The following is a 17,544-nucleotide window of genomic DNA, read 5'->3' as shown; positions in this document are numbered from 1 at the left end:
CCTTTTTGCATATCCTTTATGATATCTTCCCAGCCTTGGACTCAGTTATATTCCAGTGAGTTCTATCTCTGTTCTTATGCTAGTATGGCATTGTTCTGACAACTATTTCTGTGGTAAGTTTTGACATTTAGCTATATGAGTCCTTTTTTCTCCTGTGTACACCCAGCAAAACAACTCCATACTCAAGGACCCCATCTAGTATCCAGGACAGAATGTGTGCACCGCCTTCTGACCAACGGGAAGAGGACAGGGATAAAACACCACCTGTCCAAGGGTGTTCTTGCTTATCCCTTCTCTAGGTTTCTACTGCCCTCCTGGAGAACTCAACTGCTGTGCCAGTGACTCTCCGTGTCTGTGATTGACTTCTGATCATAGGCAAACCCTATTCTGTTTTTCCCCACAAAGAGAGCCTCTCCTGCTCCCCAAAGTGCTTGGATTCACGTAGGTCTACCAGGGGAGCGGGCTGGGTGCTGCAGAGAACTCCAGGGGCTGAGGTGTGTGTGTGTGTGTGTGTGTGTGTGTGTGTGTGTGTGTGTGTGTCTGCGCAGGGGGTGCCTACTGGGCGGGGCCGCCTGGCTCCAAGCCTAGTCCCCCTATGGCAGCATTGCGTGGGAGGCGAAGGAACAGGGGACCCCAGGCTAGTTTGGTGGGCGGGCCCGCAGGCAGTGCAGAGCGGGACAGAGCTGCACCCTGGAACATCCTGGACACCCGAGGGCAGGTTTCAGGTCCCTAGAAAGCCGTCCTTCCCCTGCCGGCTGGGGCGGGGCGGGGTGGCGTTTGGCCTCTTAAAAGGTCTGGGAGGGCGCCCCAGAGCCAGGCGCGATGTCCACAGGGTGCCAGCTGGGCCCGGTGCTGGCGGGCAGCGCCCTCCTGATCGGCCTGGGCGCCTTGGTGCTGGGGGCCAGGCGCCCGTCGCCTTACGGGCGGCACCTGCAGGCAGGGTCCCGGGCACGGCTGCCGGCCCGCGCTGCCTGGTTCCTGCAAGAGCTGCCCTCCTTTGCGCTGCCCGCGGGCATCCTGGTGCACCGGCCGCTGCGCCAGCCCAACGCGCTGCTGCTGGCACTCTTCTGCGCGCACTATTTCCACAGGTACCTGTGTGTGTGCGTGTGGGGGGTCGTCCTGGGGCCGGGGGTGGGGCAGTCGGGATCTCCCTGGGGCCAGAATGGGCCCAAGTGGGGAGCGACCAGGGTTGGCAGGGAGACAAAGTGGGCAGCGCCCAGGGATAGTGAGGGGCGGGGTGGGGTACCCGGGATGTCGGGGGCCCGTGGTAAGTGGGGAGCGCCCGAAGTGACCAGGAAGAACCAAATGGGGAGCGCTGAGGACACAGTGGGGGCGCGGGGTGCAGGGGCTGGCGGGATGACCAAGGGGAGAACGCCCAGGGGCAGCCAAGGAAGACCAAGTGGGGAGCGCCCCGAGGCAGCAGGGAGACAGTGTTGGGAGCGCCCAGAGATGGAAGGAGACAGCGGGGGGGGGGGGGGGGGCAGGGTGTGGGGGGCCAAGAAAAGAGCACCTTGGGGGCGGCCAGGGGGTTCAAATGGAAAGCACACGGGGTGGCCAGGAGCACCTGGGGTTGGTAGGGGACCGGGACGGGGTTACCCAGAGGTGGTGGGGCGTGGCAAGTGGGGAGTGTCAGAGGTGGCAAGGGGGGACTGAATGGGGAGCTCCCAGGGCTTCCCTGGGGATGTGGTGTGTGTTTGATGGATGCACCAGGGGTGGGGTGGGTGGTGGCTCTGGGGTGGCCAGGGTGAGGCCAAGTGGAGAGCGTCTGGGATGGTGGGGGATGAGGTGGTGGGTGGACCAGAGGGTGGGGAGCCCCAGGGGCTTACGGGATTGGGACGGGTTCCCCACGGGTGGCGGGTGGCGGGGGCATATGGCAGAGAGCTCTCTGAGGTGACCAGGCAGAACCAAATGGGGAGTGCCCAGGGCTTGCCAGGGACCTGGGGGACATGGGGCAGGGGTACCAAGGAGTGGCGGGGCAGGGAACCAAGGGGGCCAGAGCTGGCCAGTAGTGAGATCCCGGGATGGTGGGTGTGGGAAAAGTCCGGGAACAGGTGGGTCTAGTGAGGGAGGTGGTAGTGTCACACCTGGCTTGCAAGGTGGGAGGTCAAGACCACTACACAGAGGACACAGGTTACCAGTAGCGCTCCTTTACCTTTCCTATTTCCCTGGGACAGAAGTGGGCTTGCAGCTCAGATGGATTCTTGCATCAAGACCTCCCCCTGCAGGTGGAGACTGGGACCTTGAACTTGGGTCCTCTGGTAATGTGGCTCTACCAAATGAACCACCGCCTGGCCCCAAGAGACCAGTTTTTTGTTTCACCATTATGACCACAGAGACATTTGACAGACATGATTCTATTAGGCCATTATCTTTATCATGAAAGTTACTATATTGTCTGTCTGTGTCATAAATAGTCTTTTTTATGAGGTGATTTTATCATTCTTCTTTTTTTCTTTTTATTGGCACCTGGTTTATCACTGAGGGTGTGGTGTCTGCATGTCCATCTTTTCCCCTTTCTTGTTCTCTTTTCTGTCTTTTTTCCTTCCTTCCTTCCTTTCTTCTTCTTCTCCTCCTCCTCCTCCTCCTCCTCCTCCTCCTCCTCCTCCTCCTCCTCCTCCTCCTCCTTCTCCTCCTCCTTCTCCTCCTCCTCCTCCTCCTCCTCCTCCTCCTCCTCCTTCTTCTTCTTCTTTTTTGATAGGACAGAGAGAAATTGAGGTGGAAGGGGGAGATAATAGGGAGAGTAAGAGGCACCTTCAGATCTGCATTACCGTTTGTGAAGGTTCTGCTGCAGGCGGGAACTGGAGGTTTGAGCCTGGGTCCTTGCACGTGGTGGTGTCTGCACTCGACTGGGTGTGCCGCTGCCTGGCCCCAAGGTCTTTTCATCTTCACGAGGAGTATTTCCTGACAGTCTTATTAACATAGTTTTGAGATTTGCTTGTAAATTTTGTCTTCATGATTTCTTGGTATTTCATCCTATATAACTGATCTCTTCATGAATTTATAGTTGAATACTCAACTGGCCTTGGGCAGGGATTTCAAGAAAGCTGTGATGCCTTTTTTTTTTTTTTCTTTCTTTCTTTCTTTCTTCCTTTTAATCTAGATTCTTTTCAGAAGCTATTTTATTATTTATTTATTTATTTTACTAGAGCACTGTTCAGCTCTGACTTTATGGTGATGCTGGGGATTGAACCTGGACCCTTTGTTGCCTTAGGCATGAAAGTCTTTTGCATCTCCATTTTAAGCTTTCTCCCCAGCCCAGTGAGACTATTTAGTAATTCAAGAGGCCCAGAGTGATTCAAAGATTGGGAGCATTTTTTGGAGTCTTGATGTATATCTGCTTTGAGTTTTTGTTTTTCCCAGAGCTCTGTTCAATTCTGGCTTGTGGTGGTGTGGGGAATTGAATCTGGGACTTTGGAGCATCAGACACGAGAGTCTCTTTGTATAACTGTTATGCTATATCTCCTTTGCTTTGAGTCTTTATGAGTCCTGTGGCTTGGATAATAAGGAGACATTAAGGAAAACACAGCAGGTTGTGTCACTTCCAGTGTCCTGTGGAGCTGTGACATGAAACTTAAAATGAAGGGGCTGGGCTAAGGAGGAGGGCTGGCTTGAGTGTGACTCAAGCCCTTTGCAGACTGCCCTTGGGAACTGTTCAGAACACGAAAGCCCACTGGATAGAATAAAAACTCTACTTTTCTCTGTACAGAGATTTCATGTTAGGGGGCGTGTATAGCTCAGTGGGAGAGCATTTGACTGCAGAAGTGACATGTAAGGTTGGAAACCTCACAACAGCAAGACCTTTTGTCTCATTTCCTAATTTTTATGAGTGATTTTATTTTATTTATTTATTCCCTTTTGTTGCCCTTGTTGTTTTATTGTTGTAGTTATTATTGTTGTTGTCGTTGTGGGATAGGACAGAGAGAAATGGAGAGAGGAGGGGAAGACAGACAGGAGGAGAGAAAGATAGACACCTGCAGACCTGCTTCACCACCTGTGAAGCGACTCCCCTGCAGGTGGGGAGCCAGGGTTCGAACCGGGATCCTTATGCCAGTCCTTGTGCTTTGCGCCACCTGCGCTTAACCCGCTGCACTACAGCCCGACTCACTTTTATTAGTGATTTAATATTGATCCACACAACTATAAGATTAACAGTGGTATAATTCCACACTGTTCCCACCACCAGAGTTCTGTGTCCCCATTCCCTCCTTGGGAAACTGCAGTGATTCTCCCAAGGTCACAGACATAGGTTGACTATTATTTCTATAACTATTTATACTTCTATATATTTGCCCATTTATTCTATGGCCCTGCCTTTTCTTTCTAAGTCACACATACTACTTCCAACGAGTGTCCTTCCTTCCTTTATTTTCTCCCTCCTCTTCTTTTCCAGGTCCTGACGGAATTGGAGTTAACATTTACACCTTCTGGGAATATAGACCAAAATTCTTTATGGGGTGCAAAAGGTGGAAGGTCTGGCTTCTGTAATTGCTTCTCTGCTGGATATGGGTATAGAGCTCACATGTTTAAGCCCCCAATCCCCACCTACATTGGGAATCTTGACAACTGATGGAGTAGTGTTGCAGGTATCTCTCTCTCTCTTTCTAGCAAAGGAAAAAAAAGCCATGAGTTAAAAAATATTTATTTATTTTGAATGGAGACAGAGTGAAATTGAGAGGGGACGAGGAGAAAGGGAGGGAGAGAAAGACACCTGTAGCACTGTTTCATCACTGATGAAGCTTCTTCCCTGCAGGTGGGGACCAGGGGTTTGGATCTGGGTCCTTGTGCACTGTACTGCGTGCTCAATCAAGTGCAGCAGCACCTACCTGCCCCCTAAAAGTCATAACTGTTTCTTGTGATAAGTGGCCACCTATTGTGACCATCACAATTCACACCCAGAAGCTGATAATAGGCCACACATTCGAGCTGGTGTAGACATTTCCTGGGGGTTAGGTGCTGAAATGGATAACATTTCCTCATCAGCGACTGAGAGGATCATCTATAAGATGACTTACTAGTTTCCTTCTGACCTTTCAAGACTCAGGCCAGCACCACTGCCTACGGGAAGGCTTCCTGCGTTCCACACAGGTGTGATACTTCCTTGGCCTTTTAAAACAGCTGGTGTCCAGATTTCCCTGGACAGACAACCCCACCAATGAACCAGGATCCTTACTCCAGTCCATGTGTGCTTACCTGCTGCACATCTTCAGTTCATTTCTTTCTTCTATTTTATAGTTTAACATTGCCTCACATTTCTATGGCTTGTGTTTCCGCTTCCCCAGAGCCCTTCCCCAGTAGAGAAAGAGAGGGGCAGGCTGGGAGTGTGGATTGACCTGTCAACACCCATGCTCAATGGGGAAGCAATTACAGAAGCCAGACCTTCCACCTTCTGCATCCCACAATGACCTTGGGTCCATACTCCCAGAGGGGTAAAGAATAGGAAAGCTGTCAGGGGAGGGGATGGGATACAGAGGTCTGATGGTGGGAATTGTGTGGAGTTGTACTCCTCTTATCCTATGGTTTTGTCAATGTTTCCTTTTTATAAATAAAAAAAATAATAAAAAAACAGCCGGTGTCACCTTCCATAAAGGATGTCAAAGTGAACAGGTTTGAGGAGACTCCATCCTCATCTGCCAAGCTTCCTTATTTTACAGAAACAAGACACGGGAACGAAGTCATTTATGGGGCAAAGACAGAAGTTTGAGTTGAGTCTACTAGTGCTTTCTGAGCATGCCTTGTGAGAAGTGCAGAGATCATAGAAACCTGACAGGAATATGATTTTACCAAGGGAACTGGCTGAGAATCAGAGTAACTGGCTGAGAATCAGAGTAATAGTTAACACCTCTGCTAGGAACCATCTAGGCTGATCAGTGCCCTTTACAGATTGAGTAGAGAACCCAGTGCTGAAGAGGTGACAAAATTGTGGCCACTTAGCCATGTGTTAAAGAAATCCAGGAGGTTTAATTGGAGCCAATTAATGTGAACACAACGGCTCATTAGAATGGGGGTCCAAAAGCTAGATAGTCACTGCTTTTGGCTTTGCAGCCTTGTTGTCTTTGCTGGAACTTCTGGATCCTGCTGGTGTACCCTGAGAGCCCCTAGTCTGTAAACAGTCGAGGGAGGTCGTGTTCCAATAAAACTTTATTTACAAAAGCAGGCAGTGGGCTGTTTTGGCTGCAGGCCCTAATTGCCAGCCCCCTCCTGAAGAAACCCTGGACTTTATACTCAGTGCCCTGCTAATCCTATAATAATATCTTGTGAACATCTATAGAAAGCAGCAGGCATATTCTATACCAAAGCAGAAATCTGGGATTAAGCAGCAGTTTGACAAGCCCTGGGTCCCAAGTCCTTTATTTGAAACCAGGTGGGGAGGAGTAAGGGTCTTAGTGTTCACATTCTACATGACATGACATCATGAGGACATCTGGAAGACACAGAGTGGTGCTTGCCAGTGACATAAACACACTTTAGAGAGCTTGGCTATTTCCCTCTCACCTTGCCAAAGACAGGACTTTTTTTTTTTTTTTTTTTTTTGCTCTTCTCAAGTCTAAGTTTGGCAGTGGGTGAAGTGTGGAACTATGCCCCTGTAACCTTACAGTCTTGCTAATAGCTATTAAATCAGCAATAAAAAATTAAAAATAAATACATTTGGATCTCATACACCATCACCAAAAAAAAAACAAAACTCCAACACAAACAAACAAACAAATAAAAACTAACTTGCAGGGAACAGACAAGATAAGGACAGAGCCATCGACACTGGCAAAACAATGTTCCAGTTCATGTAGGAGGAAGGAGCAGTGGAGGCTGGGACCCAGGCCGTCTACAGAAGGAGTCCACGTGCTTAGCGGACAGACCCTTGTGCCTGTGCGGCGCCTGTGCTGCACCTGCAGGACACCTGGTGTTTACTCTCCTAGAGGAAGGCAGGACAGAAGCACTGCTCTGAGCTTTTCATTGCTCTTTTGGGGGGTGAAAGCTGGGTGGGAGCAGGGGTTCCAAAACCCTGGGGTATTTGGAGAATGTGAGAAAATGCAAACAGAAGGAGTTAGGGTCTGAGGGGCACCCAACCCCCCTGATCACAGTGCTGAGGTCTTGGGCTTTATACCTGAGCGAGCGGGAATGAAGGCAGGTGGGTGGGTAGGTTGGAGGGAGCCCCGTAAATGGAACCTCTTGCCTCACAACAGTTCTAATGAGAGGCACTGGGCCAGCAGGAGGGGGAGCCTGGGGTGTCCCCTCACCCATGCTGTTTGTTTTGGCTTCCTGTTACCTGTGGCAGTGGATGACATGGACATCAAAGCTGGATTTGGATTTTTAAAAAATTTTTTAAATTTTCTTTATTGGGGAATTAATGTTTTACCTTTGACAGTAAATACAATAGTTTGTACATGCATAACATTTCCTAGTATTCTGTATACCAATACAACCCCCACTAGGTCCTCTGAAGGACCTGTATTCCCCCCCCCCCCCCACACCCAGAGTCTTTTACTTTGGTGCGATATACCAATTCTAGTTCAGGTTCTACTTGTGTTTTCTCTTCTGATCTTATTTTTCAACTTGTGCCTGAGAGTGAGATCATCCCATATTCATCCTTCTGTTTCTGACTTATTTCACTTAACATGAATTTTTCAAGGTCTATCCAAGATCGGCTGAGAACGGTGAAGTCACCATTTTTTATAGCTGATTAGTATTCCATTGTATATATACCACAACTTGCTCAGCCACTCATCTGTTGTTGGACACCATTTAAAAAACTTTTTTATTTATAAAAAGGAAGCACCGACAAAAACCATAGTATAAGAGGGGTACAACTCCACACAATTCCCAATACCAGAACTCCATATCCCATCCCCTCCTCTGATAGCTTTCCTATTCTTTATCTCTCTGGGAGTATGGTCCCAGGGTTATTATGAGGTGCAGAAGGTGGAAGGTCTGGCTTTTGTAATTGTTTGCCCAGTGAACATAGGTGTTGGCAGGTCGATCCATACTCCCAGCCTGTCTCTGTCTTTCCCTAGTGGGGAAGGGCTCTGGGGAAGTGGAGGTCCAGGACACACTGGTGGGCTCATCTGCCCAGGGAAGTCCGGTTGGCATCATGGTAGCATCTGGCACCTGGTGCCTGAAAAAAGAGTTAACATATAAAGCCAAACAAATTGTTGACTAATTATGAACCTAAAGGCTGGAATATTGCAGATGAAGATTTGGGGATCTCCATTTTGTAGATAGCTAGTAGCTATCTTATAGCTAATAGCTATTTTATGTTAAAAAAATGTCACTTTACTCAGAAACCTCTAACAGCACTCAGCACCGCATAGAGGAGCTCTAAAAATTACAACCCACTGAAACGGGGCCAGCAATGCAGTTTATCTTCCACCTGTTTATGGCTAAGCAATAGTTATTGATTCTTGGTGTTCCACAGATTATGTAACATGTTTTCCAGCAGTGATCTCATTGCACCCAAGGATATCACCTTTTGTGCATGATTGATGGCAGCAATGACTGGGGGTGAGTAGAGGGAGGGTGAACATGACCTGGAGCTGGTCTTCAAAGAACAGGACTGTTTTCAGGACTGAGTCAGGCAAGGAGACCTGCCTGGTGACTCATGACTTAACATTGCTCTGAACTCCATCTGCATTATCTTCTAAGATGTTTTCCAGACATACCTCTCCTCTTTCAAATTCTAAAGGTCTTGTGTATCCATGCCATACTATCACCCTACTGACTAGTCAAGGTTTAAGTCAGACTCTGGGTCATTTTTCAGAAGTCCTCTATTCTGTTGGCTCTGTGGTGTCAAAGCTGATCCTAGAGTTTACCACAAAGAAGAGAAGGTCATTGGCTTTTGTGTGTTTCCTAACTGATGGTGAAACTTCTTCAGAGGCTGTCCTGGGTGCACTTTCTGTTTCTCTGGCCTCTATTTGTCATCTCTTGACGGCCTACGATTTCCTTGCTCAAAGGTATACAGTTGACAGACAAATCTGAACACTCATATATTGTATCTTTTGTTTTCTTATTAATGACATTCCAAAGTTCTATATATGTTTTTATTTTTTTCTAGTTAACTTGCTTTGAAAATATTCTTTCTCAGATTTTCCCAGTTTATTAAAGGGGGGGTTAATACAATCCAGTTGTTGATACATAAGTACAACCCATCATCTCTCCATGATAGGTGTTTGCAAGACATTCTCCCAACTGAAGTCCTTTTTCACCATCATGTACCAGGTCCCCAGGCCCCTTCACCTCCCTCCTTTCTCAGAGTCCTTTGTTTTGGTGCAATAACACTGCCTTTCGTAGAACAGATAATACTGATGAAGCCCATGATTCCAACATGGCTGACTTGTCAAATAAGTGCTGAGAATTATTTTTGGATTTGGAAATTGGAGAACTTTAGTGACCTGGCCAAGACAAGCTTCTGTGGTAGAAGCTGTGGGGGGGGGGGGGGGGAGGAGGCTGTAAGACATGAGGAGACAACTCTGGAAGAGATTTTTTTTTAAGGCAGAAAAATGGGGGTAATAGATGGAGGCAGGTAGAGTTGAGGAAGGAGTTATTAAGGCAAATGACAAATAATCATATCCATGAGAATCTGGTGTGGTACTGAAGAGACGAAGCACCAACACTGTTTTATACATGACCCATTTCAAGCTCCAAGGCCACATGGGAGGTACTGTGGCCTGGAGGAAACTTTGGCACTGTGGTCTCTCCATTTCCCTCTCTCTATATGAATAATAATAATAGTCAAAAAGGCCCAGAGCAGTAAACTTGTTCAAAAATGAGGTTCCCAGGAGTCGGGCGGTAGCGCAGCGGCTTAAGCGCATGTGGTACAAAGTGCAAGGACCAATGTAAGGATCCTGGTTCAATCCCCCGGCTCCCCACCTGCCAGGGGGGTCCCTTTATAGGCGGTGAAGCAGGTCTGCAGGTGTCTATCTTTCTCCCTCTCTGGCTTCCCCTCTCTGTCCATTTTTCTCTGTCCTATCTAACAGTGACAACATCAATAACAACAATAACTACAACAACAATGAAAAACAAGAAGGGAACAAAAAGGAAAATAAATAGAGATAATAAAAATAGATGTGTTTAAAAAAATGAGGTTCCCGTTCCACCCAAAAGAAGAGAATCTTTTTTAAAGTTTTTAAAGTATTTTATTTATTTCTATTGGATAGAGATAGAAATCTAGAGGGAAAGGGGACATAGGGAGAGAGAAAGAGAGATACCTGCAGCACTGCTTCACTGCTCATGAAGCTTTGGCCCTGCAGGTGGGGACTGGGGATTTGAACCCAGGCCCTTGTGCATGCCAGTGTGTGCACTCTACCAGGTGTACCACTTGCCCAGCCTCTGAGGATCTTCTAGATAGACTCAAAATGAATTTTGATTGACAATAAAGTTAAAATTTTCATATAGTATGTGTATTCAATAGGCTTGATAATCTCAGCAATAGCTTTATATTTGAAGAAGACTTAGTTAAATATGAGTGACTCTATATGATATGTGTTATTTGAAAGGTTGCTTCTGTGGTTTAATTTGGAGTTTAAATTTCAGTTAACCCTTTCCTATCAGAGACCCTCCCACTGAATGTGTACTTAGTGGTGATGGAAAACTTTACAGTTAGGGTAGTCATCACTCCCTGTATCACAACAAGGGGGTGGGGAATACCAACTTGCACTGGCAGTGTAGTAGGAGGGAATTAGAGAAAAGTCATTCCAGGGAAACTGAGTCACAGGCCACATGCAGGACATGGGCTTCGGAAGGTTTGTTAGCTTGTCTGGCTACCTGACTCACTGCCATCTCTTCCTTGCTTTTGTTGATTTTTTTTCACTGCTTCCATCTTTCTCACAGCAAAAACTTTTGGATCAGAAGAATTGTATTTGTTTTCTTAGACTCCTGCCCTTCCAAAGGCATACTTCATTTTCATTTAAAAATTAATTTACTTTATATGATAGACTAGAGAGAAATTGAGAGGAAAGTGGAAATAGAGAGGAGAAGAGAGGAATAAACAACACCTGCAGTACAGTTTCTCTGCTTGTGAAGCTTCCTCCCTGTTGGTGGGGACTAGAAGCTTGAGCCTGGGCCCTTATACATGGTAACATGTGTGCTCAATGGGAAACACCACCGCCTGGTCCCCATATTTCATTTTTTTTACTGAGGAAACAAAGAGGCTAATTCTTAGAAATTTGGTGAGATGGAAAGAGGGAGGGTGAACATAGTAATGGGTCCTAGCCTGTAGCCTGATCCTATGGAACACTTATGCAATCCTTCACTCTCGCTCCTCCACCTCCTCCTCCTCTCTGTCTGCTGGTCCATAGCTGAGAAGAGCCTGGCTTCTGGCTATCACTCCTGAGTATCATTGTTCTGTGGCATGGACCATGAAAATGTTCATTTACGAAGATAACGTACCCAGAAACTCTAATTCCTGGTCCTGTTTACCTCATTAGTTTAAATAGTTCTTAGCTCCATCTATGACATGCACAATCTTCCCTGCCATCCCTAGGAGAAGTTTCCTTGCATTCTTCAAGATGAGGGTTTCTCCTGTGCCTTCACACTCTCTCTGTAGTGCTTAACCCTCCAAGAAGTCTGGCATTTTCAGGTTGGTTCAGGTGGTCATATTCTCTGCTGTAATGCCAGATGGTGTCTGGATGAAATATGACTGGCGCTTGTCACCTCCAGATGCTGGTGTCACTGCAAATTTCCTAGTACTCTGAGGTTCGACTTTTAGTAGGAATTTCCTTCCACCCATCACATTCATGAGGCTCCTCCCCATGTGATAAAAGGGTCCAGAGAATGCTACTCCAGACAGGTCACTTTGGCCTAAGGATTATTTTGAGGTGGAACTGAAAACCAGGAGACAAAAACATTTCTTTCCTCCTCCTCCTATCTTTTTAAAAAATTTTTTTTTTATTTAAGAAAGGATTAATTAACAAAACCATAGGGTAGGAGGGGTACAACTCCACACAGTTCCCACCGCCCAATCTCCATATCCCACCCCCTCCCCCTATAGCTTTCCCATTCTCTAGCCCTCTGGGAGCATGGACCCAGGGTCATTGAGGGTTGCAGAAGGTAGAAGGTCTGGCTTCTGTAATTGCTTCCCCGCTGAACTTGGGCGTTGACTGGTCGGTCCATACTCCCAGTCTGCCGCTCTCTTTCCCTAGTAAGGTGTGTCTCTGGGGAAGCTGAGCTCCAGGACACATTGGTGGGGTCTTCAATCCAGGGAAGCCTGGCCAGCATCCTGGTGGCATCTGGAACCTGGTGGCTGAAAAGAGAGTTAACATACAAAACCAAACAAATTTTTGAGCAATCATGGACCCAAAGCTTGGAATAGTGGAGAGGAAGTGTTAGGGGGATACTCACTGCAAACTCTAGTGTACTTCTGCTTTCTTACTTTGGTGCCATACTCCAAACTCAGTCAATTTCTGGTTTGCGTTTCTACTTCTTTTTTTTTTTTTATTATTTTTTTACATCCATAACATTCCCCAGATTCCCATTTAACAATACAACCCCCACTATTTCATTCATCATTTTTCATGGACCTGTATTCTCCCTACCCACCCACCCACCCCAGAGTCTTTTACTTTGGTGTAATACTTCAATTCCATTTCAGGTTCGACTTGTGTTTGCTTTTCTAATCTTGTTTTTCAACTTCGGCCTGAGAGTGAGATCATCCCATATTCATCCTTCTGTTTCTGACTTATTTCACTCAACATGATTTTTTCAAGGTCCATCCAAGATCGGCTGAAAACAGTGAAGTCACCATTTTATACAGCTGAGTAGTATTCCATGGTGTATATATACCACAACTTGCTCAGCCACTCATCTGTTGTTGGACACCTGGGTTGCTTCCAGGTTTTGGCTATTACAAACTGTGCTGCCAAGAACATATGTGTACACAGATCTTTTTGGATTGATGTGTTGGGTTCCTTAGGATATATCCCCAGGAGGGGAATTGCAGGGTCATAGGGTAGGTCCATTTCTAGCCTTCTGAGAGTTCTCCCGACTGTTCTCCACAGAGGTTGGACCAATTTACATTCCCACCAGCAGTGCAGGAGGGTTCCTTTGACCCCACAACCTCTCCAGCATTTGCTGCTGTTACCTTTTCTGATGTATGACATTCTCACAGGAGTGAAGTGGTATCTCATTGTTGTCTTGATTTGCATTTCTCTGACAATCAGAGACTTGGAACATTTTTTCATGTGTTTCTCAGCCTTTTGGATCTCTTCTGTGGTGAATATTCTGTCCAAGTCCTCCCCCCATTTTTGGATGGGGTTATTTGTTGTCTTGTTGTTGAGTCTGGCAAGCTCTTTATATATGTTGGTTATTAAACTCTTATCTGATGTATGGCATGTAAAGATCTTCTCCCATTCTGTGAGGGGTCTCTTGATTTGGGTAGTGGTTTCTTTTGCTGTGAAGAAGCTTTTTAATTTGATGTAGTCCCATAGGTTTATACTTGCCTTAGTCTTCCTTGTAATTGGATTCGTTTCATTGAAAATGTCTTTAAAATTTATGCGGAAAAAAGTTCTGCCAATATTTTCCTCTAAGTATCTGATAGTTTCTGGTCTAACATCCAGGTCCTTGATCCACTTGGAATCTACTTTTGTATTTGGTGAAATACAGTGATTCAGTTTCATTCTTCTGCATGTTTCAACCCATTGTTTCCAACACCATTTGTTGAAGAGACTCTGCTTTCCCCATGTAATAGTCTGGGCCCCTTTGTCAAAGATTAGATGTCCATACGTGTGGGGCCTCATTTCTGGGCTCTCAATTCTATTCCACTGGTCAGTGTGTCTGTTCATGTTCCAGTACCAAGCAGTTTTGATGACAATGGCCCTATAATACAGTTTGAGATCTGGCAGTGTGATGCCTCCGGTTCTGTTCTTTTTTCTCAAGATTGTTTTGGCAATTCTAGGTCTTTTCTTGTTCCAGATAAACATTTGTAGCATTTGTTCTATTCTCCTAAAAAATGTGCTTGGGATCTTGATGGGGATAGCATTAAATTTGTAGATGGCTCTGGGTAATATATTCCTTTTGATGATGTTAATTCTTCCAACCCATGAACATGGAATATCTTTCCACTTCTTTGTGTCTTTTTCAATTTCTTTGAGTAGTGACTCATAATTTTCTTTTTTTTATTTTTTATTTATTTATTTTTATTTAAGAAAGGATTAATTAACAAAACCATAGGGTAGGAGGGGTACAACTCCACACAATTCCCACTGCCCAATCTCCATATCCCACCCCCTCCCCCGATAGCTTTCCCATTCTCTATCCCTCTGGGAGCATGGACCCAGGGTCATTGTGGGTTGCAGAAGGTAGAAGGTCTGGCTTCTGTAATTGCTTCCCCGCTGAACATGGGCGTTGACTGGTCGGTCCATACTCCCAGTCTGCCTCTCTCTTTCCCTAGTGGGGTGGGTCTCTGGGGAAGCTGAGCTCCAGGACATATTGGTGGGGTCTTCAATCCAGGGAAGTCTGGCCGGCATCCTGATGACACCTGGAACCTGGTGACTGAAAAGAGAGTTAACATACAAAGCCAAACAAATTGTTGAGCAATCATGGACCCAAAGCTTGGAAAAGTGGAGAGAAAGTATTAGGGAGGTACTCACTGCAAACTCTAGTTTCTTACTTTGGTGCCATACTCCAAACTCGTGACTCATAATTTTCAGTATACAAGTCTTTCACTTCTTTGGTTAGGTTTACTCCTAGATATTTTATTGTTTTTGTTGCTATAGAAAAAGGAACTGATTTCTGGATTTCAATTTCTTCTAACTTAGTGTTTGCATAGAGGAATGCCACTGACTTTTGAATGTTAATTTTATAGCCTGACACCTTACTGTATTGCCTGATGATTTCCAAAAGCTTCTTGCTGGATTCCTTAGGTTTTTCCATGTATACTATCATGTCATCTGCAAATAAGGAGAGTTTGACTTCTTCTCTTCCAATCTGTATGCCTTTAATTCCTTGCTCCTGCCTGACTGCTATGGCAAGAACTTCCAACACTATGTTGAATAGTAATGGTGATAGTGGGCAGCCCTGTCTAGTACCTGATCTGAGGGGAAATGCTTCCAGTTTTTCACCATTGAGTATGATGTTGGCTGTAGGTTTGCTATATATAGACTCCACTATCTTCAGGAATTTTCCATCTATTCCCATTTTTTGTAGTGTTTTGATCATAAAGGGATGCTGTATTTTGTCAAAGGCTTTCTCTGCATCTATTGATATGACCATGTGGTTTTTGGTCTTGCTTTTGTTGATGTGGTGGATCACATTGATTGATTTACGTATATTAAACCAACCTTGCATGCCTGGGATAAACCCCACTTGGTCATGATGAACAATCTTTTTGATATACTGCTGTATCCGGTTGGCTAGAATTTTGTTCAATATTTTCGCATCTATGTTCATCAGAGATATTGGTCTGTAGTTTTCTTTTTTGGTTGTGTCCCTGTCTGCTTTTGGTATCAGGGTGATGTTGGCTTCATAGAAGCTGGAAGGGAGTATTCCAGTGTCTTCAATCTTCTGGAAGCCTTTTAAAAGTAGAGGTATTAGTTCTTCTTTGAAAGTTTTGTAGAATTCATTTGTAAAACCATCTGGTCCAGGACTTTTATTTTTGGGAAGATTTTTGATAACTGTTTTAATTTCATTAGCTGTGATGAGCCTCTTCATGTTATCCACTTCCTCTTTACTTAGTTTTGGAAGTTGGTAGGTATCTAGGAAATCATCATTTCTTCCAGGTTCTCTAGCTTGGTGGCATATAGTTGTTCATAGAAGCCTCGCATGATATGTTGAATTTCTGCAATGTCTGTTGTGATTTTTCCTCTTTCATTTACTATCCGATTTATTTGGGTCTTCTCCCTTTTTTGTTTTGTGAGTCTGGCTAAAGGTTTGTCGATTTTGTTTACTCTTTCGAAGAACCAACATTTACTTTCATTGATCTTTTGTATGGTTTTCCTATTCTCAATGTTATTTATTTCTGCCCTAACTTTAGTAATTTCTGTCCTTCTGGTTGCTTTAGGATTCCTTTGTTGTTCTTCTTCTAGGTCTTTGAGATGTGCAATCAAAGCTGTTTATTTGTGCCTTTTCTTGTTTCCTAATGTGTGCTTGTATAGCTATGAACTTCCCTCTTCGGACTGCTTTAGCTGTGTCCCAAATATTTTGATAGCTTGTGTCTTCATTTTCATTGAACTCTCGAAACATTTTGATTTCTTCCTTGATTTCTTCTTTGACCCAGAAGTTGTTAAGAAGTGTACTGTTGAGCTTCCACATTTTGGCACTGTTACTAATCTTTTGTTGATTGTTAAGTGTTAGTTTAATTCCACTGTAGTCTGAGAAGATGCTTGGGATGATTTCAGTGCTCTTGAATTGGCTGATGCTGTCTTTGTGGCCTAACATATGGTCTATCCTTGAGAATGATCCATGTGGATTTGAGTAAAATGTGTATTCCAGTTTCTTGGGATGAATGACTCTGAAAATGTCCAATAGTTCTAGTTTATCTATCTCTTCATTTAGCTCCCTTATGTCTTTACTGATTTTCTTCCTGGATGATCTGTCAAGTTGAGATAGTGGGGTGTTGAAGTCCCCTACTATGATTGTGTTACTGTTAATATATTGCTGTAGTTCTTTCAGTAGAAGTTTGATGTATTCAGATGGCTTCTCATTGGGTGCATAGATATTAATAATTGTTAAGTCCTCTTGATTGACTGATCCTCTGAGCATTAAGTAGTGTCCATTCCTATCTTTTTTAATCTTATCTATTTTAAAGTCTATCATGTCAGATATGAGAATAGCTGTTCCTGCCATTTTTTGTGGGCCATTGGCTTGAATGATAGTTTTCCATCCTTTCACTTTAAGTCTGTGTTTGTCTTGTTGAGTTAGGTGAGTTTCCTGTAGACAACATATTGTTGGGTTGTGTTTTCTGATCCATCTTCCTACTCTGTGTCTTTTAATAGGTGAATTCAGGCCATTGACATTTATTGATATCAAAGATTGAAGATATTTTAACGCCATTCTTGTAGAGTTTTAGAGTGTTTTGATATATGTCCTATTTGTGGTGGTCTGGTTGTTTATAGGAGACCTTTCAGAACTTCTTTCAGGGCAGGCTTGGTGATGGTTGCTTCCTTCAACTGTTGCTTGTCTGAGAAGGTTTTGATGCTTCCATCTAGTCTGAATGACAACCTAGCAGGATATAGTATTCTTGGCTGAAAGTCTTTCTCATTGAGTACTCGATAGATATCTTGCCATTCTCTTCTGGCCTGTAATGTTTGTATGGAGAAGTCTGCTGCTAATCTTATGGGTTTTCCTTTGTAGGTGACTCTTTGTTTTTCTCTTGCAGCCTTGAGGATCCTTTCTTTATCCTTATTCCTTTCCAATCTAAGTATGACATGTCTTGGTGTCTTTAGGTCTGGGTTAATTCTGTTTGGGACCCTCTGGGCTTCTTGAATCTTTATGTCTTTGGTGTTGTCTAGACTAGAGAAATTTTCAGCTATTATGGCCTGGAGAATGCTTTCTTCCTCCCCTTCTCTTTCTTCCTCTGGTAAGCCAATAGTGTGTATATTGTTTCTTTTGAAGTCATCC

General features: G+C 44.8%; 1 protein-coding gene across 2 annotated transcripts in view; it reads left to right on the top strand.

The window, feature by feature from the left end:
• Positions 1–654: 654 nt before the first annotated feature.
• Positions 655–17,544, top strand: part of SRD5A2 (steroid 5 alpha-reductase 2) — a 33,783-nt gene continuing 16,893 nt past the window's right edge. Inside the window, exon 1 of one of the 2 annotated variants that reach the window (XM_060186825.1) lies at positions 655–1,088. In XM_060186825.1, the coding sequence (XP_060042808.1) occupies positions 823–1,088 (266 nt within the window). In that variant the 5' untranslated portion in view covers positions 655–822. The remainder of the gene's footprint in view (positions 1,089–17,544) is intronic. The other variant, XM_007523893.3, reaches the window with a different exon arrangement.

Source organism: Erinaceus europaeus, chromosome 3 (genome assembly GCF_950295315.1).
Source record: "Erinaceus europaeus chromosome 3, mEriEur2.1, whole genome shotgun sequence".
In the NCBI taxonomy this organism is placed as follows: domain Eukaryota; kingdom Metazoa; phylum Chordata; class Mammalia; order Eulipotyphla; family Erinaceidae; genus Erinaceus; species Erinaceus europaeus.
Note: the sequence above shows the minus strand (reverse complement) of the source record. Positions and strands in the feature narration are given on the sequence as shown.